Source organism: Heloderma suspectum, chromosome 2 (genome assembly GCF_057233095.1).
Source record: "Heloderma suspectum isolate Gila_16-S chromosome 2, 16-S_ref, whole genome shotgun sequence".
Lineage (NCBI taxonomy): Eukaryota > Metazoa > Chordata > Lepidosauria > Squamata > Helodermatidae > Heloderma > Heloderma suspectum.
In genome coordinates, this window is record NC_139459.1 from 191,483,640 (window position 1) to 191,510,207 (window position 26,568).

The 26,568-nt window shown below is 45.5% G+C and overlaps 1 protein-coding gene across 19 annotated transcripts in view; it reads right to left on the reverse strand.

The window, feature by feature from the left end:
* The window catches only part of FMNL3 (formin like 3), a 123,426-nt gene that overhangs the window by 30,610 nt on the left and 66,248 nt on the right, over positions 1-26,568 (reverse strand). For 15 of the 19 annotated variants that reach the window (XM_084836951.1, XM_084836941.1, XM_084836939.1 and 12 more), the window contains 8 exons: positions 26,219-26,295; positions 15,608-15,691; positions 11,882-12,034; positions 8,218-8,326; positions 6,608-6,684; positions 3,833-3,926; positions 2,299-2,373; positions 902-1,012 (listed from right to left, as the gene is read on the reverse strand). In XM_084836951.1, coding sequence (XP_084693077.1) covers positions 902-1,012; positions 2,299-2,373; positions 3,833-3,926; positions 6,608-6,684; positions 8,218-8,326; positions 11,882-12,034; positions 15,608-15,691; positions 26,219-26,295 — 780 coding nt within the window. Of the gene's footprint in view, positions 1-901; positions 1,013-2,298; positions 2,374-3,832; positions 3,927-6,607; positions 6,685-8,217; positions 8,327-11,881; positions 12,035-13,766; positions 13,905-15,607; positions 15,692-26,218; positions 26,296-26,568 lie in introns of those variants that run through there. The other 4 variants (XM_084836945.1, XM_084836954.1, XM_084836955.1 and 1 more) reach the window with 3 other exon arrangements.

Genomic DNA, 26,568 nt, shown 5'->3' on the forward strand with positions numbered 1-26,568 from the left:
GTAATGTCATGTTAATCTTTGGTGAGGATCCTTTTGTTCATGTGTTGGCCTAGATTGCATTTTAGTGCATAAAAAGTGTTCCAATAACTATAGTGTAAGTCTAGAGGAAGGTTTTGTTCCAGAAAAGGAAACTTCTATGCACATGGAAGAAAATTTAGTGAAGACAATATGTGAACACCGACTGTACTTTAACACACCCATGTTTCTTCTGGAGGGCCAAGACATAGCAAGGCACATAATTCACACCTCAATGTGGTTTTGCCCCAAGGATGCTGCACTGCTTCCAGGAACACTTTACTCCTAAAGCCTATTCCAGGGGGAGGTAGTCTGGGGCCCTCTAGACATTTTGGATGAAAACTCCCATAATCTTTTACCATTGGCCATGATTAAACAACATGGGGACATCAAAAGGGTGGGGCCAGCAGTGCAAACAATGTAAAGGGCAGGGCCAGTTGCAAAACCCCTTCCCCTCCCCCCTTGCCCTATGCAAACAGACAGGGTGGCCACTTACATCACCAAAAGAGAACACAAAAGAGGACACCACTTTACATAAAATGTGCATATGATAATTCATACGTATAGATACAAATTTAGAAATAAACACAGTAATTCAAATAGAAATACAAGACATCTCGCAATACTGGGGAAGACCAGGTGACCTGCGCATCTGCTCAGTCTGCTGGCCGGATGCTCACTGCTGCTGGGCAACATCAGTGTCCCTGCTCTCCCTCCTTATGGATCTTTACCTTTAAACCAATCTTGGACTGGACAGCCCTTCAAACAGAGGATGCCTTCAAATAGAGGATATCTACTCTGTAGAGTAGGATAAATAGCCATCCTACATGGAGAACGGGGCTATGTTCTATCAGCTGGGTTAGTTTGGGAAGGGATGGAACATTACCTGTAAGAACTCTTCCAGACCTAGCTTGGTGAATTCATATTGCAGGTGTACTCGGAAGTTCATGTCCTCAACCGAGTGCACCACGATGTTGATGAACTGCATACAGGCTACCTGCAAAAGAAGAGGGGGGCAGTTGGGATTCTGATGCACAGATGCGATCTGCCATTCTCCTGTGGCTTCATCTAGACTTTCTTCTTATGCAGAGCTGGATTTTAAAAGCCTCTGTACGAGTACATATCACTTGGGAACATAACGGCTGAGTGTCCACATCCCACCTTCTTTCTGTCTGCTGAGAGGATGAAGGAATAAAGAGGGAGGAGCAAGGCCCAGATCTACAAAGGCAATGAGGGAGGGCAGAACACTTGCGAAATAGAGGATGGGTCTCTGGTTAGGACATGAGAAGGGCAGAAAGGGACATCGGCTGAATCTGACACACAGGCTGCTTTCAGACTGTGGGCTCCGAGAGCTACCAATCAGAAGGTATTGTGCACCTATTCCATCTTTTCCTCCTTAACAGATTTTCCGTGAGAAAAAAAGGCATGGAGGAAGTGATGTGAAAACACGAGGGGGGGGGTTACACATGGAAGATGAGGATATCTGAACCCCATAAATTCTGTGTTTGGAGGAGGAGGAGGAGGAGGAGACTCTCTAAACTGTCCTACATCTGGGGCCCAATTTTCTTCTTTGAGGGGAGGAACATAGGAAGCTGCCTTAGACTGAGTCAGAGCCTTGGTCCATCTAGCCCAGTATTGTCGACACTGACTGGCAGCAATGGCTGTCCAGGGTTTCAGGCAGGAGTTTTTCTGGCCCTACCTGCAGATGCCGGGGATTGAACCTGGGACCTTCTGCAGGCCAAGCAAGCGCTGTGCCACTGAGCTACAGCCTCTGCCCTACAGTTTCCTACCCTGTAGTGGAGATAGGTACCCAGCAGTCTCCAGACCATATCCAGACTCCTTCAAACCAGCCACAATTTAAATGGGGATCCTTGCATGTAGGTATGGGAAGGGCCCCTCCATCTAAATCCCTAGAGAGCAGAAATTACTGAGCTATTAGTGCCTGCTGCCCAGGGATTTAGACAGGAGTCCTCCCCATACCTATGGGCTGATGCCTGGGATTCAACCTGGGACCTTCCATATGCTCTGCCACTGAGCTACAGCCCTTTTCAGGTGGTTGTTGCCACGATTGCAGTGTTGGTGTCTACATCATGGTCAGGAACAGCGTCAGTGCTGATTCATCCCACAGCATACATATCATCTCAGATTTAAGAGGCATAATATGTACCACAGTCCATCCTTCTGCTTCCTCCCAGCATCGGACTATGGGAGCTGCTGGCATAAACAAAGCTGACGGAGATGCAGAGTCATGCTTTTATGCAGACACCGGGATTTGGTCCTTACCATGAAGTCAATATTGCTGTCCTCATTGCGGAAATACTCCATCAGTTTCTCGAAGCGGTGTTGCTCTTTGCAAACCTGAGAAGAAGAGAGCATGCCAGGGTCTCAAGAGTGCTTCAGTACTGGCAAGCCAGCCAAACACAGACTGTTCCCGGTGTGCTGTCTTTACAAACATCTCTATAAGTGCTCTTCCACACAGCTATTCATCTCATGCACATTCCTATGGTCTAGCCTTCCCCTACCTCTGTGCCCTCCAGAAGTTTTGGACTATAACTCCCAGCATGCTGGCTGGGGTTGATGGGAGTCGGAAGTCCAAAACATCTGAAGGGTACCAGGTTGGGGAAGGTTGATATAATCATTCCTTTGTCTGGTCACACTCCCAGGGGAGGGGAGGATTGCCATCAGCCTGTGCAGGAGGAACAAACAGCTCTTCTGAACCCCCATGCACAGACAGCATGGCCAATGTCTTTTCTTCTAGCTAGCATAACCCATGCCCACATATTTCCATTTATTTTAGTCTTTTCATGAATGTTTCAAGATGGCTAGTGGTGGAATAAATCACCACAATAAAACCATTATAAAATTCCAACCGGCTAGGGGCCATTAAAACAAAAAACAATCTGCCATTTAAAGAGGCAGATCAGATGCCATTCCAAGCCTGAGAGAGCTGGGGTGCTTCCGGAAGGAGGGCTCCTAGTGCTAGCAATCAAAAGCCCCTGTGCAGCTATTCCAGCTTTCCATTTTCACAGTTTTTTTTTCTGATAAGAAAAAAGATGGAAGAAGTGGTGGGAAAAAATAAGAGGGCAACAAATGGAAGATTGCGATACCTGGACTGCCCCCCATAAAATCCCATGAATGCGGCTGGGTGGTTGCACAATAAAAGCCTTGTCTGGAAGCACTCCAGGATAGACTTTACCTGGATCTTCAAAGATAGTAACAAAAGTGGTGGGCTCATGGGCTTAGGGAGGGAATTCCATAATTTGGGTGTCACCACTAAAAAGGCCCTCGGTCCAGTAGCCACACATCTAACCTCAGAAGGTGGAGATATCCATAGAAAGCCCTCCGAGGAAGATCGTCTTCATCACAAGTGAAAGACAAAAGGGGCCACAGCACACAAAGACAGGAGGAGGTGGGTCTGCAGGCCTGGCTATGGCATGGAGTGGAGCCTGCGTACCAGCCTGCTTCTTTGGGGCTGTGCAGATGCCTACTCCCTGGCTCAGTGGGTTACAGGCAAAACTAAACCAAAGCACAAGGCAGGACTGTGCTGGTGCTGTGGTTTGCTCTAGGGTGACATTAACTCATACTTTGGATTTGACTTGAGGCATACTTGCCCCGAAAGTTGGCCATGGCTACTCTAGTCATCCAAATCACATAACTTTTTCCCCGGTCTCCCTCCCTCTACTTACACATCTATCTCCACCCCTTCCCATGTGCCTGCATACACTCACCCCCACTCCTCTTCTCCACCTTCCCTTCCTCTTCAGAGTTTGCTATCTGCCCCAATAAATAGGGTATGTTATTTTAGCATAGACCTCACCTCCTTGAAGTTCTCAAAGGCAGCCAAAATGATCTCGTGGCCGCCACGCACCAAGCAGACAGCTGCCAGCAGTTCTAGCACCAGGGCTTTAGTCCTGAGGGGGGTAGAAAGGAGAGAAACAAAGATGCCATCAACCAGAAAGTACAATGTTGTAATCCTGATCATGCAGAAGATCTCCACAATGATACAGCTGTTGAAAGATAAAAGAAGCAGCCCCTCCAATGCAGCTGCTAGTATGGCATTTCACATAAGATAGGCCTATCACATACGGTAGAGGCCTCCCTGGTGTGGCCCTTGAGTTTGACTCAGGGCCCCTACCTCTGTGGAAGGTACTACTTCTCCATCACAGCTGTAGCGTTCTTGGCTCAGCAGATGTCTCTGATACATCAGCTTTGCTCCCAAGTGTCCCTCTCCCAATGCAGTTTGATTGGCACTTCCTGCTTCCAATTGAACACAGCCATTTGAGTGGCAATCACTACTAGGTAAACAGGACTTTCCTGCTAGAGATGCTGCGTTAAAGTGACTTCCCCCATCTCTGTCACAGTCCTGCCACCTGAATGGCGGCATTCAAATGAGAATAGGAAGCGAGTGCTCTTCTGTTTCTCTCCCTCTCTCTAGTATTATCACTTCACATAGTCCTTCTCCCCAAGTCAGGCAATTGGCCACTGCCAACCTTTCAAAACACTGCGCAAACATTTGCATTTATTTTTGTATGCATTTCCCCTAATATATGCGTTTTTGTACACAATTTCCCCTAACATATGCATTTTCTATGTAACTTCCCCTAATATACACATTTTTGTATGCACATTTCCTTAATATACACATTTTTGAACATCGTTTTCCCTAATATACACATTTTTGGAGCTAAGAATTGAATCACAACAGTCAGAGAATTGTGCCATCCAAAGGATAAATGTGGCTTGTTCCACGTACTGGTTCGGGGGAATGCAAATTAAGTCCATTCACTTAAAAATGCAAATCAAATGAATTCTCCCCCATCCTTAGTTATTACGCCATTCTCACATCTTTGCTCCAAACAGAAGATAGTTGTTGACTTTGACTTGCCCAGACATTATCTTTGTCTTTTGTTCAGAGCTCAAATATGTCAACTAGTAACCCTGTCCATGCCACACCTGACCTGAGACACACCATCGGCTTCAGCCATGACCCACTGAAACTGCAGGTGGAAACTGCCCACAAACCAGCATTTGATACTTGGCATTTCTCCTCTGTGTCTGGCAATGGCTCTCCAAGGTCTCAGGAAAGAGACTTCCACTGGTGACTGAATGGGGGACCTTATGCATGCAAAACCTGAACTCCATCACTGAACTATGAGCTTTCCCCCACAAGCTTCAGAGAAAAATGAGAAGGATCTGTTCACAACGAGGCAACAAGAGCTAAGAGCATCATGACATGTGTTTTCTATCAAATAAATAAATTCACAATCACAAGATGCAGCGATGATGCCAGTAGCTTTGATGTAGTTGTTTCTTAAGAGATTGGACAAATTCTTGGGAGGAGAGGTCGATATCGAACACCTACTAGCATGATAGCAAAATGGACCCTCCATGTACAGAGGCAGTATATCTTTGACTAACAGGTACTGATAGATGAAGGCCATCACCTTAATGTCTTGCTTACAAGCACCCAGAGGTATTTGGCCAGCTGTTGTATAAAGAATGCTGTACTAGATGGACCCTTTGCCTGATCCCTCAAGGCAATTCTGAAGTTTTCTAAAGCAAGCTGAGTTTTCAAATGCTGAATTAATATTCCGAGGGAGAAGAGAGGTAATAACAAAGTACAAAGTTATGACGTCTATACAAAAAGAAGAAACCTTTCCCAGGATGTAGAGAAGTTATATTCTGCAGTTAACATTATAAACATTCTTTTGCAGGGCATACCAAAAGGCTCCAGGGACATGGCTCAGTCATGCGCTTATTCTCCTCTATATATGTATCCATTTATCATTTAGTGCCGAGTGTTAGAGGATACGTGATCAGCCCACACAAGATATAAACAGTAACTTTGCAATGAAAGGCTTGGAAGCCACAGATGATCAATGCATTTTACATCAACAAGGCCCAGACAATATTTCTGAATGCATGTAGAAATTTCAGCGAGGCCAAACAATACTAGGAAGCAAGAGAAAGTAAAGTTGTCCAAGTGCACATCTGTTCTACAAATTAAAACCTGTTTGAAATCAGTTTCACTAGCTGGAGACAGACCATAGTTTTGTTTTTCTGACTTGAAGGCAGCTTCAAAGAGGGATCACTGCTAATGGGGTATAATGGCATTTTCACATCCCATTTTCACCTCTGCTAAAGAGTATTTGCAGGTTCTTGTAGTGTTTCCAAAACCTGACAAACCTGTTTAATTAGAGCCAACAGTGGTACGAAAGAAATGTGTGTGAAAACCATGTGAAATGATGCCTCTCTCACGTCACTTTCACTTTATTTTAAAATGTCTTGTCTGTCTCCAGCCATGGCATCTTCACACAAAAATCCTGGCAACTGTAGTTTGGCAAGGGTGTTGAGAATCCTTTGTTAGGAATTCCTAGTCCCATCACAGAACTAAAATTTCCAGGATTCTTTGGGTAGGAACGCCCAATAACAGCTGAAGCATCTTGAAACTGGTTTAAATTTGTAACGTAAATGTGATCCAATCTGTACCAATATCTTAAGAACCATGCAATAGGACCCCCCAGCAATCTACCTGTAGAGATGATGTAATCCATATTTCCAAGGGGCACGCCTAAGTACACAGCTGCCTTACCTGGGATTCTTATTGTTCAAGCTGAGGGCAATCTCGTTAACAGCATGAGGATGTGACATGACCAAATTGAAACCATACTGAAATGCAGAAAGGGAAAGAAATTCATAGCAGGGTTAGAAGTAAAAAGAAGCGCTAATGCCTTTAAGTCCATTGATTTACAGTAGCAGCCCAGGTAGGGGTCCTTATTTGACACACAGCTGCAATTGTGCAGCTTATCAAGAAAATTGGCTTTTTCTTTCAATAAACCATTCATTAAACAAGTATCACATATCACACACAACACAGAATAAGCTAGAGATTAAATACGGTATAATACAGAAAATAAAGTGAAAATTGGGATTGAAAAGAAAAAAAGCAGAAGAAAGGTCTTTATAACCACTGCATAAGTATGTCAGTTTAAATAACAGTGTCTTGTTGGTTTTGCTATAATAGGCTAACACAGCTCTCCCTTTGAAAACTGTTTCAATTTAAATATTATATAATAGTGTCTTATCATATATATCTTAATACGCTAATCATACTGATGAAAATGTATCCATTTTGCCTCTCCTATGATGCATTACAAGGATTCCTCTGGAAGTTTTGTACAAAAAACAACGGAGAAAGTTTCTGTCCCTCATGGCTGAAAAGAAAAGCTTTAAAATGCAATGGCGGGATCTGTTAAAGGCTGACAGGCTAAATTCAAGCAACCAGCTGACATACCTGATACCCACTGGTGCTTACTACCCTGCTCAGAAATAACCACAATCTAGAGAATTTCAGTGGCACTGAGGGAGCTGAGAGAGGGCTGGAAGACAGCTCTTCATGCATTCCTTTAGCTATCAGAATTGACAGTCCCTGTTACAGTCACTCACAAGCATCTGAATTGCTACATAAATCACATCGAGGCCCTTGGCTAGCGAGGGTGAAGCAGATGAAGAATGCTGTTCAGATGTGGTTGGTTTTAGTATCTTCATTTTTTATTTGGTTTATTTAAGATTATGCACTTGAGCCCAGCTGAAATGCCCCTATCCCATCTCATCACCCCACTGACAAGCAGTGAAATAGGGGTGAGGGTTCGAAACTCACCACTGCCGCTGCTGGAGCTACACTAGCAGCTGGCATTTTCCCCCCAGACCCCCTGACAAAGCAGCATTGCTTCCTGGGGGGGTTGTCTTCGGGGAGAAGAAGACAAGCAGTGGCATCATTGTCACTACGAGTAACACTTTGTGGGGCACTGCCCCACCCCGCACATAGATTAAAATCGCCCCTGATTAGGTGACCACCAGGAGGAGGCAGTGTGTGTTCCCCGCCAAATTTCTCTCCCCATCCCTAAAATCCGGGAGGTGTTCAACCTTCCCTTCCACCCTGCAGGCCTCAAAAATTCAATTACACACACACACACACACACACACACACCTGTCCATCTGCCTGTCTGTATTTGTTTTAACTGCTGCTACCCACTCTAGGCTACAAATGTAAGTAAACACATGCACACATTTGCAGTCATTTACTCTGCTAGGGCAGAGTTCAGCTTTCCCGCTCATGAAATGTTAGGTGTTGACTCAGGGTCACTGGCATCCCTGATCCTAGGTAGAGGCAGGCAGTAATTACGCTCACGCCAGCATTACCTGATAGTTCATGATGGCCCTTAAGCACAGGATACACACATGGACGTCATCTTTCTGGCTAACCAGCCGTGAGTTCTTCAGGGCTTTCCTACTGGGGAGGGTGGTGTATCTGGCAAAAAGAGAGCCCGACATTTAGCAATAAGTAGTGAAGCCCAAAAAGAATTTTGCCCCTTGCCAATGATGAGGTCACAGCCGCAGCTAAGAAGAGGAAAGGAGAGCTGTAATTAGAACCATCAGCTTCTCTCAGACTTGCCCAAGATGCGTGTTTCTCTTTGGCAAAAGAAAGAGTGAAAAGCTACCTCTCATTCTGAGTCATAAGGGCATTTCTGAGGCTTTGATTGTGCGCTCGTGATTGGTCCCTCACGGTTTTTTGCGGGTCCTTTACATGACATCATCATTTTTCAGGGCCCCTCCCATGCTTTCTGGCCATTACAGCAGTGTTCTTCTCAATGGGGAAAACCCAATAAGACATTTTATCCCACTTTGAAGCATGATAAATGTCCTGTGAATTTCCAGAATCCTGCTATATCAAAGTGCCATATAGTGGCTGTATAATAAAAAATATAGAACTTGCCTAGAAAGAAACTCCTCAGAAAAAAACACATGTGAAGGAGGCAATCTTAATCCCACAAGGAAGCCCTGGTAAGGGTGCAGGATTTTACCTTTGTGTGGAGAAGTTCTAAGGGTGCTTCCAGACAGAGGGCTCCTAGCCCTCAATCAAACCAATCAAAAGGCATTGTGCACCTATTCCATCTTTCCCTTCTTAGCAGATGTTTTGGAAGATGGAAGAATTGATGGGAAAACACTGGAGAGTTACCAATGGAAGTTACATTGTCTGGACCCCCCTAAAACACTGTGTTTGAGGCAGGGCGATTGCACAATAAAAGCTCCGTCTTCCCATTTTTAAAGTAATTTCCGGGAGCCACAGTTACTGTCAGTTTTTTAGCTGTCAAAAACAAAATTTACTTCCCCTCCCAGCAGAGATGGGGCATTTCAGTTTTCATTTGCCAAAATGAGGAAAAACAAAAGCAAAGCCATTAAAAATGTTATCAAAAATATGAAGCAAAAGAGGTATTCATTGGTGGAAAATTATGTGGGTGTTTTCCAACACTACCTCAGTGTGTGAATGACAGAGAGAACCCAAAGGATGAAAGGCTCAGAGGTCAAGTATAGAAAAGGGTGCTGAGCACCTAGATACCATCTAGGAAAGTTGCAAAGATTGGATTCAATTCATTTTTCAGAATGCCCAATTTTATTCCTGTCAAAGCGAGTGATCTACAAGCCTTTGAGCCAGGCTTCCTAAACCCGATGCACTACAGGTGTTTGGACTGTATCCCATCACTGACCCACCCCCAGCCTTGGCCATACTGGCTGGGGATGATGAGAACTGTAGTCCAACACATCTGGAGGGCACCAGGGTTGGGGAAGGTTGACCCCTTGACCAAGACTGAGGGCTTATTATATACAGACCGTATCCCTCCAGGACAAGGGGGTGGGGGAGAACACTAGATCCTTCATTGCTGCTAACCACATCCAAAATGGAGATTCTGTTAGGCACTGTGCAAATAGACACACCTGTTCTAAGACCTCCTGAACTCATGTGCTCCAAGATTTTATAGACTTGAGTTGGAAGGGAAACCATAACTATAACAAGACAAAGGAAGGAAGGGACTCCACCCCACCCAGGGGTACCATCTACATATCCCATCTCTTGATTCCCTAAAGCCCCACCTTCCCTTGCATTAACTGCACATCTCAGACTAAAGACCAACAATCGTTTTTAAGAAAGTAGAAAGCTGCGTGAAAGAGGCATTGTTTTGATGCATTTGTTTTTTCATCTCTGGTCAACTAGATTTTGTAGGTTTTAGAAACGCTACAAAAGCCTGCAAAACCCGTTTGACCAGAGATAATAGTAGGATGAGTGCACAAATCACAACCAGCAATCCTTCTTTCAAACCTCCTCTGACTTTCAGGTGGGGTGGGGTGGATCATCTATCTCAGCTCTAGTTTCTCAATAGCAACTTCAGTTGTAGAATTGTTCTGTCAGACCTACAGAAAAACCCAGCTATCTCAAAGTAGTGAGTACTAAAATACAATTTTCAAAAATCATCAGGTATCCCTTTAAAGTGAAAGCTGTGAAAAGCATTCATCCTTGAAACATCCCTGTAATGCAAAGTTACTTTTCTTTCCATTTTACAGATGGGAAACAGAGGCTGAGACAGAATCAGTTTTTCCACAGTCAGCCAGAGGGTCCATGGCAGAGTTAGAATTTGAACCCATCTGTCCACATCCCGTATTCAAACCCCTGGACTTTAAGGGCTAAAAAATACATTAAATGTGTAGCATCTAGTAGAGCCAACCCGTTTTTGTGTTTTTTTTATTCTAAGCACACGGGGCCCTGATCTGGATTGGGACCATCACATACAGGTAGGAGATGTTAAACCTCCCCCCACCAGTTGCTTCCCCCCCAAATTCTCCACCACCACCACCATCATGTGGGGGGTAAAGAAAAGAGGTATATTCCACTGGTGCCAATGGAGTTTTTCCCCCTTTTTTTGCACGGGCAGTGGGGTGGGGTGGGGGGATTTAGGGGAGAAGTGGCAGGGAGGGGGAGGGAGTTTAACCTCCCCTACCAGCATGCAGTGGTCCTGATCTGAATCAGGGTGCGAACGGTTATCCCCCCCTACCTGTACAAGGTGATCCTGATCCAGATTGGGGCTTTGTGCTTTTACAGTAAAATAAAAAAGAAGTAGTCTCTGCAAGATGCTATGCATTTAACATACCATCTAGTTCAGCCCTAAGGTGCCAGGGCTCCTGAATCAGGAATTCAAGCAGGGGGACCCACAGTGCTTTTTAATTTATTTATTTATTTATAGAATCATAGAATAGTAGGGTTGGAAGGGGCCTACAAGGCCATCGAGTCCAACCCCCTGCTCAATGCAGGAATTTAGTGCCATCAATGTACATGGCACTGTACAGAATATAACAATAAAAGAACAAATCCTTGCCACAGAAGCGTACAGATGCTTTACTCATTGCAGCTTACTAGAAGGGTCTGGTGGCCTTCTCTCAGCTGGGCCGTAGCGCCACCGCTGCAAGGGGCCAGAATGTAATGCTACAGCTACCCAGTCAGCAAGAATCAGGTGACACGAAGGGCCAGTCGGCTTCTACTTGACCTTTTAAAGGCTGCTGGCGCTGGCCTGGCTCTCCAGCCCAAGTGGTTTGTCATTCAAGCACCGGCTGAGCTGCCCATCCTCACCTGCCCACCTGCTTGCCTCCAGGCTGCCAGCCCTACCGGGCCTCTCATCTGCATGCAAACCTCCACATGCACACAGGCCAGCCTCTAGCCTGGGAGGAGTGTACAGAGTTCATCACATAGCTTCAGAAATACTTACCCAGGTGACAAGGACAGAGAAAGAGAGAGAGCAGGAGACCCAGCAAAGACAGGCAAACAGAGCATGGCAAAAGACAAGGCCTGGAGCAGAGAGGAGACATGGCCAGCTACCGCCAGAGGAGCATCAAGAGGGAAGGATGGGAGTGGGGAGAAGAGATCAGCACACGGCATCCCCTGGAGGGCAGAAAGCAGGGAGGGTTTATGGTTATAACCAATGGCACAGCTAAAACGGGCACACACCGGGGGGCACAGAAGGGCAGAGGTACATACCGGAGAGCAGACTGGCGCGCAGAGCGAGCAAGGCTGTTGGCGTAGGGAGCAGACAGGGTGCCAGGGTGCTGCAGATCCTCTATGGACCTGCTCCAGGATTTCAGCTTCTCTAGCGCTCCATCCTCGCCGCTTTCCAGGCCCTCAAAATCAAACCTGGAGGGCAGACAGAGGACATGCACCATAGGCACAGAGAAGCTTTAGAGCAAAAGCTGCACAGAGAGGGCTGAAGCTCTGGATTCACAGGGGGATAATACAGGCTGCAAGCCAGCAACATGGCGCACGACAAGGTGCTGGGGTGGGGTGGGGGGCACATGTTCAAATCTCCTTTGCATAAGCAGGATCTGAGCACAAAGCAAACCGGGCACAAGGTGACCTTGGTGCGTTTCCAAGGCTGTGCCTGCACTGCACAAACGGCCAGGGCTGTTTTGCATCAGATGCACACCAGCACACAACAAACATACAATCTGCACTGTGCCACAGGCTAGCTCTACATTAGACGTGATCCTCTGTGCAATCTGGCCTGCAGCCAGGTTTGTTTGCTAGTGCACGGTGTCTGCATTAGGGCGCATCCACACACCAGCTTGATTCCTAGGATATATCTCAGGAGAAACAGCTGAAGCCCGTACGCTAAATCCTGGATGTAGTCACCAGTTCGTGAGAGACCTCTGGACTGGTTGTGGCCGGAGTGAGTTCCTTATTAAAAGACTTTCCAGCGGGCTGCTTATTCACAAATCCTTTCCATGCTGTTCTTTGCATTTGTGAGCAGTTTTCAGGGAACTACACTGGCTCCTGGTCCATTTAAAGCCCGATTCAAGCTCTAAATAACAGGGGGCCAATGTACCTTAAGTACGGCCTTGTGCCAAAGAAGCTTCCCCCAACTTTTAAGACCTTCCTTGGAGGCCCTTCTTTGGGCCCCACCACCTTCAGAAGGTAGGGGGTGGGGGCTGTGAGGGACCTTTTCAATACTGTACACCACCCAGATAACTTTGGTTACTGGGCAGTTTAAAAGTACCGTAAATAATAAAATAAATAAAATAAAATAAAATAGTGGTGACCTGAGTTTAGAGCTTTCTCACAGTGCAAGTCTATACATGTCTACTCAGAAGTAAGCCCCACTGCGTTCAATGCAACTTACTCCCAGGTAAGTGGGCATATAGGATTGGCATATAGGATTGCAGCTTGATGTCTTTCGGCCCCAGTCAAATGCCTTTTTATTCACCCAGGCTTTTTATTTTTGTAGAAGAGAAAAAATAAAGTGGGATGGCATCACAAACAGGGAAAAAAGGAGGAACCCCAGATGCCAAAGGAATTCATTTGTAGGCCCAACGCATTTTGGAAATCCTTGCTCAGGGACACATTTTCAGCAATTATCACCAATGCACAGGACACCCCAGTGACTTGAATAGGAGTCACTGGAGTGCCCCATGCATTGGTAGATCATTGCTGAAAACGTGACTGAGGAAGGATTTCTGAAACATGTTGGGCCCACAAATAACTATTCTTTTGACATCTGGAGTTCCTCCCTCCTCTTTCCCCCCCCCTTTTATTTTTGTAACCTTTTTGCCGCTATGCATTTTAAAATACTGTTTTATTCTGGCTTTAGGCTGCTGTCTTGTTTTATTCTATATATTTAAATATATTCTGTTGTTTTTAAATGATTCTGTTAGCCGCTCCAAGAGGCTTTCTTCCTGACCGAGAAAGAGAACTTAAAAAAAAACCCTGCACCAAGTGCAGGATAGGTATTTACCAGGATAAGGAGGGACAACTTCAAGAAAGCTCATGTCTCCCAATAAGAACTTGGCTAGTGCACAAAAAAATGTCCGCACCAGCCACTGACTGCCTCATGCCACACCATTCCTGACAGAAGAGATAACGCAATACATACCATGAGCTCCGCTTGTCTGCTGGGCCCATGGGCCTCAGGTAGCACATACGCAGAATTCAGGGTGAAAATGCCCCCAGAGAAGTAAAGAGCAAAGCAAGGAACAATGCCAGTTAGCTCTTTGAACTGTTCCCCACTTCAATAAGGACTTGTCAGCCCAAAACGATTGCCAAAAATAGGCACAGGATCCCCCCGCCCCGTCCTGCTGCGTTTTGATACCTTCCAGTCATTTTATGTTTCAGTTATAAACATAACAAGCTTCAATAGTTTTATTGGTAATTTCTATAAATTATCACAGGAGCAGATTAATCAGGAAAGAAAACAATTGAACTGGTGGGGATGAGGCTAAAGTGCATGCTTCTTTTTGGGGTGGGGGAAGCCATTTTGTGCCTGGTATGCTACCGCAAAAAGGAATGAAAAATATGGCATATTTTTTAGGAAATTGGAAATATGTTACTGCAATAGGGAATGGGGAAAAAAGAAAAAGAAATATGAAGCATCTTCTTACTTTCTAACCCTTGGGGACTTTGGGATTGATTAAGGGCCTCAGGAGCTGTGTGAACTGCAAAGGCCTCAGAGCCCTTTTCTTGCATGAAAAGGAACACACGTGTGTAACATCAGCCCCTGCCACTGGCAGGCAATATGAAGCTTCTGGATTGGCTAGACATGATATAAATACTAGTTGCTTGGCCTTCTGCTGTTGCTTGTGCAACATAGCAGTACCTTTTGTGTACTTCACTTCAAACGTCAGCGTGTCCAGCCTCAGTTCCAGGACTAAGTTCAGGGAGCTGGTGTACACACCCTCCAGGGCTAGATCTGGGTATGGCTGTTCACAGGGCTGACATTTACAACAAATAATAGCTTTTCCTTATTAAAGTATACATCATCTGACATTTCCTCCAATATGCTTAGAAAGGCACCTAGACAGAGGTTTTCAAGGCTATGCAACTTCATTTCAGTCTAACCAATTAATAAGCCAGATGATTAAGCAACTAAAAATCTCTAATCAGAGGGCAGCCATTGTTTCCACCTGCCTTGTTAATCTACCAGCACATCCAAGCGTGGGCAAGCAGATTTCCCTACTGCACACACACAAATGCCCCAACAGGTGAGGTGATGACTCTCCAAAGAGCTGAAAAAGGGAAGCCAGATAGGTCTTCTCTACACAAGGCTTTTATTGTGCGCTCGTGATTGGTCAGTCACGGATGTTTACGGGTCCTTTACATGACGTCGTCAACCTCCAGGGCCTGTCCTGTCCTTTGTGATCAATATCGCAATTTTTCCCTTAATGGGGAAAATGTGATATTAAATCTGGGTCACGTGATACTGCTGTGTGTAAAGTGTGCAATTGTGCTATACCAGAGTGCCATCTAGTGGCTGTTTAATGAAACATATAGAACTTGCAAAGAAAGGAAATCCCCAGAAAAAAAGCAAGGGGAACCACGTGTAAAGAATCCGAGCTTGATCTTGCAAAGAATCCAGAAGCAGAAGCCCCAGTAACGCTGCGGGATAAAAGCATGGTGTATAGAAGCCCATAGTTGCCAGCTAAAGAGGCTTCAGAAGTGAGCAAAAGCCCTGAGATGAAAAATGTTTAAAACAACATCTTGATTCTTCTGAGTGCCTGAGGATCTGAATGAGCTTAAGGCTCCTTGTGTAAAAACCTGAAAAGCCACCATCAGCTTGGCTCCAAGTCACATGATGACGACTTCCTACAGCTGCTATGACCACTCTTTTTCATTTATACAGGACCAACACAGTGCCTGGCTCTTCATTTCTGCACAAGTCTAAAGTGGAGCGAAGTGGCAGGGAGATCCAGGGCCCCATGGAGGAACACAGGCACTTACATCACTGCACATTGTGCAAAGGAGAGGTAATCCACCAGCACGTCCAGGCCTTTGTTTTCATCATTGAGAAACTCACGCACCCACCTGCAAAAGAAGAGCCAAAATTGGTGGTACTTTATTATTCAAAGGCATCATATGTTCTTTTGCAGAAGATCTGTACATCACTTGCAGTCTACATGAAAGATGGTGTAGAAGCTTTTGGAGGGCTTATTTCCATCCTCCGAACCCTTGCCTCTTTAAACGCTAAGGGCATCTCTACACCAGCCTAAAATCCTGCATTTAAAATGGGGCTTTCTGCTTCCATTTTAAATGCAGGATCACGACGACTCCCTTTTTCATGTACTTCCTTTCCCCTCACCCCCATCCCCCTCCTTCTCCCCCGTATCTGAGTCTTCCAACATCTTTCATTGACCTCGCTCCTCTGAAGCGGAACACAACAGGGTAATTTGATTGCTCATTATCTGCTATCTATTTAGAAACGGAACAAAGGGCGTTTAGTGCAGGAGATGCCCTGGAGGGTCACAGCGTCATGTAAAGAGCCCGCAAACGCAAACTTCCGTGAAGGAGCAATCTCAATTGCAGGATAAAAGCTCAGCATGAAGGAGCCCTAAAGCAAGCATCAGGAAATGGTGTGCTGAATTGCTCGATGCTCTACGCATGGGGTTACACCAAATGTTCTCAATTTTCAAAATTTGCTTCAAAAGTCACACATCCGATGCAGGCGAATACTTGCTGTGGCCCATGTTCACATAGTTTTCATGCCCTTTATTTCCCTGGCAGCTGCTTCCTACCCAGTGCCATTTCACTCCCACTTTGTTGCCCTCCCTATCTTTGGCCTCACCTGCCCACTGTGCCATTTCATCTGATTGGTGGTGGTAATCCAGGTGATTTTGTTTATAAGCAGCAGACATGGACTGCCACAACCTGCTTCTAAGTGACCACTCAAAACTGTATTACTTTGGCTGACGTGTTTCGGTTATGTTTCCTCTTTTGTTTTGTTTTGTTTATATGTTTGTTTGTTGCTCTTCTCTTTCTGCTGCTTTTATTGTTGTTGGTTTATTGTTTGATTAATTTTATCTTGTTCTACTATATTGTTTTATTCATCTCTTGCATGGGCATTTTGCCTAGGAAAGCAGGATATAAATTTATATAATAGGAGCACTGGTGAGGATACAGAATGGGGGGGGGAAGGGTTCAGGCAAGCTTGTGTTGACTAACGATGATGATGAACCTCTATATGCATGAAATTTTACAAAGAAGGTAGGAAGCAGTCCTTTAGATACCCAGGTCTGAAGCTGTTTAGATCTTTATAGGTAAGCCCCGGCACTTTGAACAATACCCGGAAACAGACTGGTAACCAGTGTAGCTGTTTAAGGACTCGCAAGATTTATTTCATATAACTGGGCCCAGTTAATAACCTCACTGCTACATTTTGTACTAGCTGACTTTTTTGAGAAGTCTTCAAGCGCAGACCTATGTACAATGCATTGCAGTAGAATAACCTAGGGATTATGAGTGTGTTTATATAATACTGCTGTTTACTTACTTCTGAGTAAACGTGCATGGGACTGCACTGTGAAATAGGATAGGAATTAATAGGTTTCACACACACACACACACGCACACACACAGCAAACCTACCCCTTTACATATGTACAATTAACCAATTACTGGTGCTGGACTGGACTAGTGCATGGAAATATCAAAGGAGAAGTTGCTCATGTTCCTCTCCAGAAATTCTTATCTGTCTATAGCCTTAATCCTAAAGTAAGCTCAGGACAATGCGGAAGGAAGACAACAGAAAAAAGGAAAGAACAAAAGAGTTGCAAGAATGTAATAAGGAAGGCAGTGCAGAAGAGATGAGGGTGGTCCAGGAAAAGCTTTGTGGTTGAAGTGGTTTTTAAAGAAGGAAGAAAGGGAACTCCATGAAGTTTCATAAGGCTAGAGATAGATGACATGTTTCTCCTAGAAAGATGAAGATGTTATGAAAGAAGGAGCACTGCTTGAGGTGGATACACTCATCCTACTTTTACCTCTGGGAAACAAGTTTTGCAGGTTTTAATGTTGTTTCTAAAACCTGCAAAACCTGTTTAACCAGATTTTATAGTGGGGGGGCACTAAAAGTATGTGTGCACAGTACACCATGGGAAGCAAGTGGGTGTCTATATCAAGCCACTTTCAAATGACTGCCTGTCCCCAGCCCTAGAGAGACACTAGGCTAGACACAAAACATCAACAGTGCCCCCACTCTGCGTAACAGAGGATCATGTTCAGTCTGGAGGCCCTGCACTTTGGGAGTGATGCGGACAAACTGGATGGGGTTCAGAGGAGAGAGAAGAACGAGATAAATTCAGAGAGAAACCAACTGCGGCCCACCCAACGTGTGTCATGGGGAGATTGCGGCATCCCCAGCTGCCTGTAAATAAAACCTTTGGCAAGGCTTTATCTTTCGACGGCAGGGTAAGGAGGGTTTCGCTCAGGGCCTTACAGCTCCCTGGACATCTGCTGGAGATGTCTCTCCATCCTGCTGCCTTTGATGCAAGCAGGGAGACGACGTGGGGGTAGGAATCCAAGATGTCCTGCAAAGATCACAATCTGTGTGTCAAGAGAATCTGACTGAACCTGTAGGGTGGTATCAAATAACGGAGGAAGGGTGCGACTGTGCATGTCAGTCAGGTGGGTGTCAGTGTGCCAACTCTGTAACGAGAACATCATACGAGAGAGGGTGCATGTATCAACTGGGAGGCTGCTTGTTCAGTATGTGTTATTTCCAGAAGCAATTACAGCTGAATGCAATTTCGTCCATCAATCATGTGGAAACTGGAACTGCGCATATGTTCATATTCTGTCTCGCTCTCTCTCATTCTGGGACAGGGGAGCAATACGCCTGCCCATTTCCTGCCTGTCTGCACGCCAGCCTCCACCCCCAGTGCGTTTCCTGTCTGACTCCGGTGGCTGCTATTTTAGGGGCCTCAACACATTTGCTGAAGGTTAAAGGGCATGGAGGTGGGAGCAGAAGCCGCCCCAGGCAAGCCCAATCCTAGCTACAGTCGGGTACAGGAAGGGGGATTGTGGGCGTTTGTGAGTTCCCCTGCATATGAGGATGCCACGCATATTTTGTGCGCATGCTTATATGTACTTCTGTGCGTATGAATCTGCTGTATCCATTGCTCAGTGGCACAGCACAGGTTTTGCATACAGATGGTCCCTAAGTGAAAAGACTCTGAGGAGGAAGACTTCTCACCCTGAGATTTGGAGAGCCATTGCCGGTCAGAGTAGATAAGAGATAGGCTAAATGGACTAATCATCATAGGGTGCCTGGGTGTCTCCTTTTACAGATGACAGTCCTCTAATCTGAAGGGCTGCCTCTATTTGAAGGCATCCTCTGTTTGAAAGGCTACCCTGTCCAATTCCAGATTGAAAAAGAACCATCAGAACTGTTGTCCATCAACAGCAGACTGAAAAGGCAGGCACACAGATCACCTGGTCACAGTCTCCTGTGCTATGGTGAGACGCACGGCATTACTATTTAAATTATATAATTATTTCTGAATTTGCATCTATACCTAATACATTAGCACATGCAAATGTTACCCAAATGACTGCCCTCTTTTGTCCTCTCTTTTTGGCAATGCATTTTCTCTTTTTTGGCGATTCATAAGTGGCCACCCTATCTTACAGGACGAGGCAGCTTTATATGTTCAGATAGAGGGTCAAATGTCCCTAAGAGCATGTGACAGTGAAGATGTAGATGTCTCTGTGTGCGCACCAATGCTCATTTGTGTGTGTGTAGCATGGACAATCATAGGCTTAGGAAGGACCCAAAGATGCTGCCACTAAGCAGTAATATCACCATCACCACCCACAGTTCAGCCCACACGAACTAGTCGTTCTCTGTTACGAACAGAGAAACAGGAGGAAGTGTGGCTGCCTGTAGGGAAAATACAGTCCCAGATGACTCTCTGATGCTTGCACACACCTAGGAAAAGTACAGAAATGTAATATATCAAATGCTCCAGAAGTCTCCGATATCCCCACCACACTGGGTTCTGGTTCTGGAATCTCTTTCCTTCTCCCAGAGGATTTCGTTGAACAGGCAAGGCTGTTGTTTACAGCAAAGAAACAGTACAATTCAGAAAGGCAGGGGGACTTTTCTCTAGGGCATGAGGGCTGTTTGCAGCGCATTAGGACTCTTTGCATGCAAGCACATTACCCTTCGCCATTTCACAGATGAACACAGGGACTCTCTTGTGTACTTGCAGCACTCCTATTCTCACCCTTAGGATCACGGCCTGAGTGCCTGCTCCTTCACCTGCCCCCCTCACCTCACCACCACCCCCGCCAAGTCCCAATTCCACTTTACTAAAACCACTTCTCTGCAATTAGCTATGCTGCCTCCAACTCAGGGCCGCTTTCCATATTATATCCTTGTCATTCCTGTGCACTAAAAACAAATAAACAAACCCCTCAACATTATGTACCAACCAAGTTATCCCAGATTCTGCCCCAAGAAAAGCAGAAGTCCACAGCCTGTCCAGATTATGCAAATCAAGCCATGGTATGCAAATTATATGCGTTTTGTTCTAAGAGATTGCTGCTCTCATGGAGCAAATGTTTCCCCCACCTTAATATCAGCTTTCATTGTGGGGGGAAAACCCTCCTAAGATTTGGTGCAGTGCTGTTTCTTGGTCACACTAATCAGTGTTAGAAAGCTGCAAACTGGCTTTCTTATAAATGAATAATTATTATCATTGTATACAACAATATCAGTGGCCATGCAAAAGTTCCCCCCACACCCATAAAATTAGTAAGTGACTTTTATAGTTGGGGTGGTGGAGTGGTTTGCATTTTTGTATAACAAATTACCTAGCCAGCTACCTGTCTGGGTGTATTTTACTGAATATATTCCTTGAAATTCTGGTTCAGTTGACCATAGCTGAATCTTGAATTCTGGCAAGACGGAAGCTTTGTGGGTGAGCCGTTCCTGAGTCTGGGAGATAGGCTCATTGCCTGTTGCACTCCCTCTGAAAGATCAGGTCTGTAGTCTGGGGGTACTCCTAGATCCATTACCATCGCTGGAGGCCCAAGTGGCCATGGCAGCTCAGAGTGCCTTTTACCAGCTTCAACTGGTTCGCCAGCTACAGCCTCTCCTGGACAGGGGTAGCTTGGCTGCAGTGATACAGGCGCTAGTAACCTCATGACTGGATTGCCGTAATGCACTCAATGTGGGGCTGCCCTTAAGGCTGGTACAGAAGGTGTTGTTGTTGTTCAGTCGTGTCCGACTCTTCGTGACCCCATGGACCATAGCACGCCAGGCCTTCCTGTCCTGCGCTCTCTTCCGGAGCGTGCTCAAGTTCATATTCATTGCATCAGTGATGCTATCTAGCCATCTCATCCTCTGCCGTCCCCTTCTCCTTTTGCCTTCAGTCTTTCCCAGCATCAGGGTCTTTTCCAGGGAGTTTTCTCTTCGCATTAGGTGGCCAAAATATTGGAGCTTCAGCTTCAGTATCTGTCCTTCCAATGAGCACTCAGGGTTGATTTCCTTTAGGATGGACTGATTTGACCTCCTTGCAGTCCAGAGGACTCGTAAGAGTCTTCTCCAGCACCACAGTTTGAAAGCATCAATTCTTCGGCGCTCAGCCTTCCTTATAGTCCAGCTCTCACAGCCATACATTACTACTGGGAAAACCATAGCTTTGATTAGACGGACCTTTGTCGGCAAGGTGATGTCTCTGCTTCTTACTATGCTGTCTAGGTTTGCCATAGCTTTCCTCCCAAGGAGCAAGCGTCTTTTAATTTCATGGCTACAGTCACCGTCTGCGGTGATCTTGGAGCCCAAGAAAGTAAAATCTGTCACTGCTTCCATTTCTTCCCCTTCTATATGCCAGGAAATGATAGGGCCAGATGCCATGATCTTCGTTTTTTTAATGTTGAGTTTCAAACCAGCTTTTGCACTCTCCTCTTTCACCCTCAACAAGAGGCTCTTTAGATCCTCTTCACTTTCTGCCATTAGGGTGGTATCGTCTGCATATCGGAGGTTGTTGATAATTCTCCCAGCAATCTTAATTCCAACCTCTGATTCATCCAACCCAGCATTTCTCATGATGTACTCTGCATATAAGTTAAATAAGCAGGCTGACAATATGCAGCCTTGTCGTACTCCTTTCCCAATTTTGAACCAATCGGTTGTTCCATCTCTGGTTCTTACTGTTGCTTCTTGACCCTCGTATAGGTTTCTCAGGAGACAGGTAAGGTGATCTGGTACTCCCATCACTTTAAGAATTTGCCAGAGTTTGTTGTGATCCACACAATCAAAGGCTTTAGCGTAGTCAATGAAGCAGAAATAGACGTTTTTCTGGAATTCTCTTGCTTTCTCCATGATTCAGCGAATGTTGGCGATTTGATCTCTAGTTCCTCTGCCTCTTCTAAACCCAGCTTGTACTTCCGGTAGTTCTTGGTTCGCATAGTGCTGAAGCCTAGCTTGTAGGATTTTGAGCATCACCTTGCTGGCATGTGAAATGAGCGCAATTGTGCGGTAGTTTGAACACTCTTTGGCGTTGCCAAAGGTTACAGAAGGTGTAGCTAGGGCAGAATGCAGAAGCTCGTCTGTTGTCAGGAGCTTCCCCTTTGCAGCATCTAACTTCTTTGCTGACAGAACTGCACTGACTACCTATTCGCTATTAGGCTAGGTTTAAGGTTTTGCTACTAGTGTATAAAGCCCTAAACAACTTTAAACTAGGTGCTGTCTCCCATATCAACCTGCCCCGGTCACTGAGGTCATCAGATGGCACATTCCCGGTGGTTCTGCATGGACATATGGCCCAACTGAGTCCACCCAGAGTAGAGCCTTCAGTGTGGTGGCTCCCTTTCTGTGAAACTCCATCCCTCTGGAGGTCAGGCAAGCACCAACATTGTGTCATTTTTGGTGCCTGCTTAAGACATTGTTATTTCAAGAGGCTTTCCTTGATTGACAAACTATGTTTTTTACTGGCATTCTGTTTTTTAGAACTTTTAATATGTTTTATTCTTTATATGTTTTATTGTGGTGTTTTATTCTTTTTATCTTTTATTGTTCACCATTCCAGAATCTGTTTAGATGTGGAGCGGTATATAAATGTAGCAAATAAATAACACACACACACCTTTGTGCAAAGTCCTAATGACATTCCAAAATATTTCACTCTCTCTTGCAGACCTCCACCCCAGTATTTGGCATTCCTCCCACCCCTCCTTGTTCCTGAATCCCACATCCAGGTTGCTGCTCATTCATTGCTTGGGCCTAGCCCAAGGGTCTTGCTGACTAAGCAGCACTCCCTGTGTCAGCTCCAGCCATCCTGAGGAACTCCCACCCAGCAGTGACCAGAAACCAAGGACAGGAACAGTTCAGCTTCCTGCTCTTGTCGGCATTTCCCTTCCAGCTGGAGCCAGGACAGGTGCTGATAGGGACACGTTTCCCAGCTCACAACAGCAGCCATGGGAACCTTTTGGAGGATAGGGGCCTCCCAGGCAGGCTGCAGCTATATTTGTGTGTCAAAGGGAACAGTGAAGTAAGAGTCTCTCTACTCAAAGAACAGCATCTGAGTAAGGAAGGCCTACTAGGTCACAGTCCATCTTCTCAAATTACTGCCAAAGCAAAGCACCTCTTCAGGGCCATCTGGCCTGACAGACTTCAAGCCAGGACAGACAGACATAAGTTCAACTCTCTCTCCTCTCGCAAATTACACCCACACCCTGATCTCTGGCAAGACTCCTTTTCTCTTGTATTGCTTTGTTTGGACTGTCTATCAACAGAGCACCACCAGCAGACCATTAACTGCTTCTTTGCAGTCAGTCGTTCAAAAGACAGCCTGAATGTAAGGAGAGCCCTGATGGATCAGACCAAAGATCCATCTAGTCCAGCATACTTCTGGCCATGGATGGCGTTTCGTCCAGACGCCCCCAGGAAATCTGCAAGCAGGACTTGAAGGCAACCTGCCTCCAGTGCTGGCTCCAGGCTGTTGAGGGCCTAGAGCAAGACACCCTCAATGGACCCCCCTCCCTCAGTGAGTCTACCTTCTCACTGCCACTGTCACCAGCTGCTATTGCTCCCCCTCCTCTCTCTCATCACTGGTGCCACTTGCTTGCTTGACAGGCCTGGAGCCAGGGAGCAAGAAGGCAGCAGCATCTGCTGCTCCCCTCCTCACCACCGCCGCTGCCGGGGCCAGAGCGAGATGCTGGTGAGCAAGCAGCTTGCCATGGTGAAGAGAAGGGGCAACTCCAGGGGGCTCTTGACAGTGGGTGCCTGCTGGGGTGTGGGCCCTGGGCAGGTGCCCAAGTATTCCTACCCTGATGCCGGCCCTGGTTTTCAATAAATGCCTAAAACACGCCAGTGTTGGGACCTGACATACTCCAGAGGGGAGATCATGTCACAAGCTGGGCACCACTGCAGAGAAGGTCCATCTCCGTGTCGTTGCCAAACAGAAATCCATAGGCTGCAACACAGACAACTGGGCCTCCCCCCGAAGGTCATAATGTCTTGGGAGTATCTACTCTTGTACTGTAGAGACAATCGGACACCTCAGGCCCCTAGGTTGTTATCCTCATTATCATCATCATTTCACCAAAACTAAGCAGAAATAAGTTTATTCACAAGAATAATTTGCTACCGAGAAAAGAAAGCAAAGAAAAAAACAGGCGAACCAGATCAAGTGGAGAAACTTCCCTTTCCTCTGTCACTTTATTAAGCCATTCACTCTCTATGGAAAGCTCCTCCCCACAATACACATGGCACGATCCATTCAAAATTAAGCACTTTAGGGCACAATGCTTGTCAGGTTTAGACAAAAAAGACCTACAACTCCCAGCATTCCCCTGCCAGCCATGCTGGCTGGGGAATGCTGGGAGTTGTAGGACATTTTTCTGTTTAAGCATGCAGAGGAAGTCCCCACTGAAGTCCCTTTAAGTCCCATTGTCTTAAAAAGGGAGAGATTTAAGCATGTACTTAACTTTCCCATTGAAATGAATGGGACTCAAAAATGCTTAATTTTGGCTGGATCATGCCTATATGCCATTTATATCTCAGGCTGCAATCTCTACATCTGACTATTTCTCGCCTAATGTCAATCCGCCTCCAACATGGCCTTTCCTGATGGCATTTCAAAAATGCCTCTGGGCAAAAAAAAAAAGAAAAAAAAGAAATTGCCAATGACACATGTCTATGTAATGCCAGCAGAATATGATGACAGCATTAGGGCAAGAAGAATCCTGAGCTATCCTCAGATCACCATTTGCATGAGGAGATGTTAGTGAAAACCAAGAATGAGGAAGCAGGTTCCTGGGAATCCTGCAGAAGGCAAATCACTGAGCCCCTCCTATAGCTGGTTGCTCACCCCTTTGGCTTCAGAATGAAGAAGAGGGGGTTTGTTGCCAACTCCCTGCAATCCTTCTCTGCTCAGTGGTCTCTCTTTTCTGGGCACTAAATAAAAGGAAGCAGCCTCAAGATGTGGATAAATTAAACACATATTTATATATACATGAATCGATGAGGTACAAAACAGATTATAATCACACTCTGTACAATTTCAAAAGCTCAACAGGAGGCCAGCCCATTAACCATTAACCCATTTCGAACAAAACACTTAATCATGAGCATGCAATGCTCAACAAACATCTTAACAGCCCAGTGTTGTCTTCCCAGTTAGGTGATAGTCCTGCAGTTCTGATGAAAATCAGCTGTTGAGGCACTTAAAATGCTGGTGAATCTTTACACAAACTCTGTACTCTTGATAAGGATTGCATTGCCTTCTAAAGAGATTCAGGTCAAGGTTACAGAATTTGTGTACAGATTCCCCATCATTTTTATCGCTCCAGTAAGGAATTTTCATCTCAATCTAATCTAGTCTAGTCTATCTCTAATCTAGCAGCAATATAATTTATGGAACATTTACTGCTTCCCTCTCCTTAGGTTGTTGAAATTGCATATTCATGTTGGCTTCCCCTACCTGGTGTCCTCCAGATGTTTTGAACTACAACTCCCATCAGCCCCAGCTAGTATAATCGATAGTCAGGGATAATGGGAGCTGTAATCCAAAACATCTGGAGGGCACCTGGTTAAGGAGGTTGGAACAGCCTCCTGTCAAGGTTTGTAAATTATACAGAGAGTGATTGTAGTTGTAGGCTGTTTTATCAATACATGTACATATACTACATATATCTTTTATGTCATTTCCTTTACTTTTGAGTATCTTGCTTGGCAAGTGCCCATTCTTTCCTTTCTTTTCTTCTCAGCCTGCTGTCAATTCCCCATCATCACCTACGGTGGACTTTGCCCATTTGGGAGCAAAAACAAAATGGCCCCCCTTCAGTATGGGTGCCACAACTGACAGTGACACATCTGACCATGAGCATGGGGGCTTGCGGACTGGACTATAGCACAGAGTAAGGCCTACAAGCCCACCTGCCTCTCCAGTGCTGTGCTACAGCCTGCTCCCCAATTTAGCAAGCTAAAGGCAAAACCAGCCCAAGTCTTGGACAGCAGTACATATAATGCAGTGCAGACTAGAGTGGCACTGTCTCAGACTTGACCATGGCATGTGGCACACTTGCCAAAAAGGTTGGCCAGCAATGACTTACCCAATGTGGTTGGTTCTTAAAGAGATCTCCAGCTCCCTCAGCACTTTGGTGGATTCCTGCACCCTCCGACGGAACTTCTGTAAGCATGATGGCCACACTTTACTGACAGGATACAACCCTTTCTTCTCTACAACCAAATCTGAATAATCAGGGGTTGGACTGACCATCAGGATAAATGCATCAGTATTTTCTTCCTTACCTTTCTTCATTCTGTTTTTAAAAATTCCCCTATTTCCATTATTGTTTGTAAGAATAATATTACTGCTACCCTTCCAGATTGATTTTGTGAAGAATGTGGATGAAATGCTGTACAGAGCATAGAAGCACCCTTGCTCTGCCAACAGAGGTTC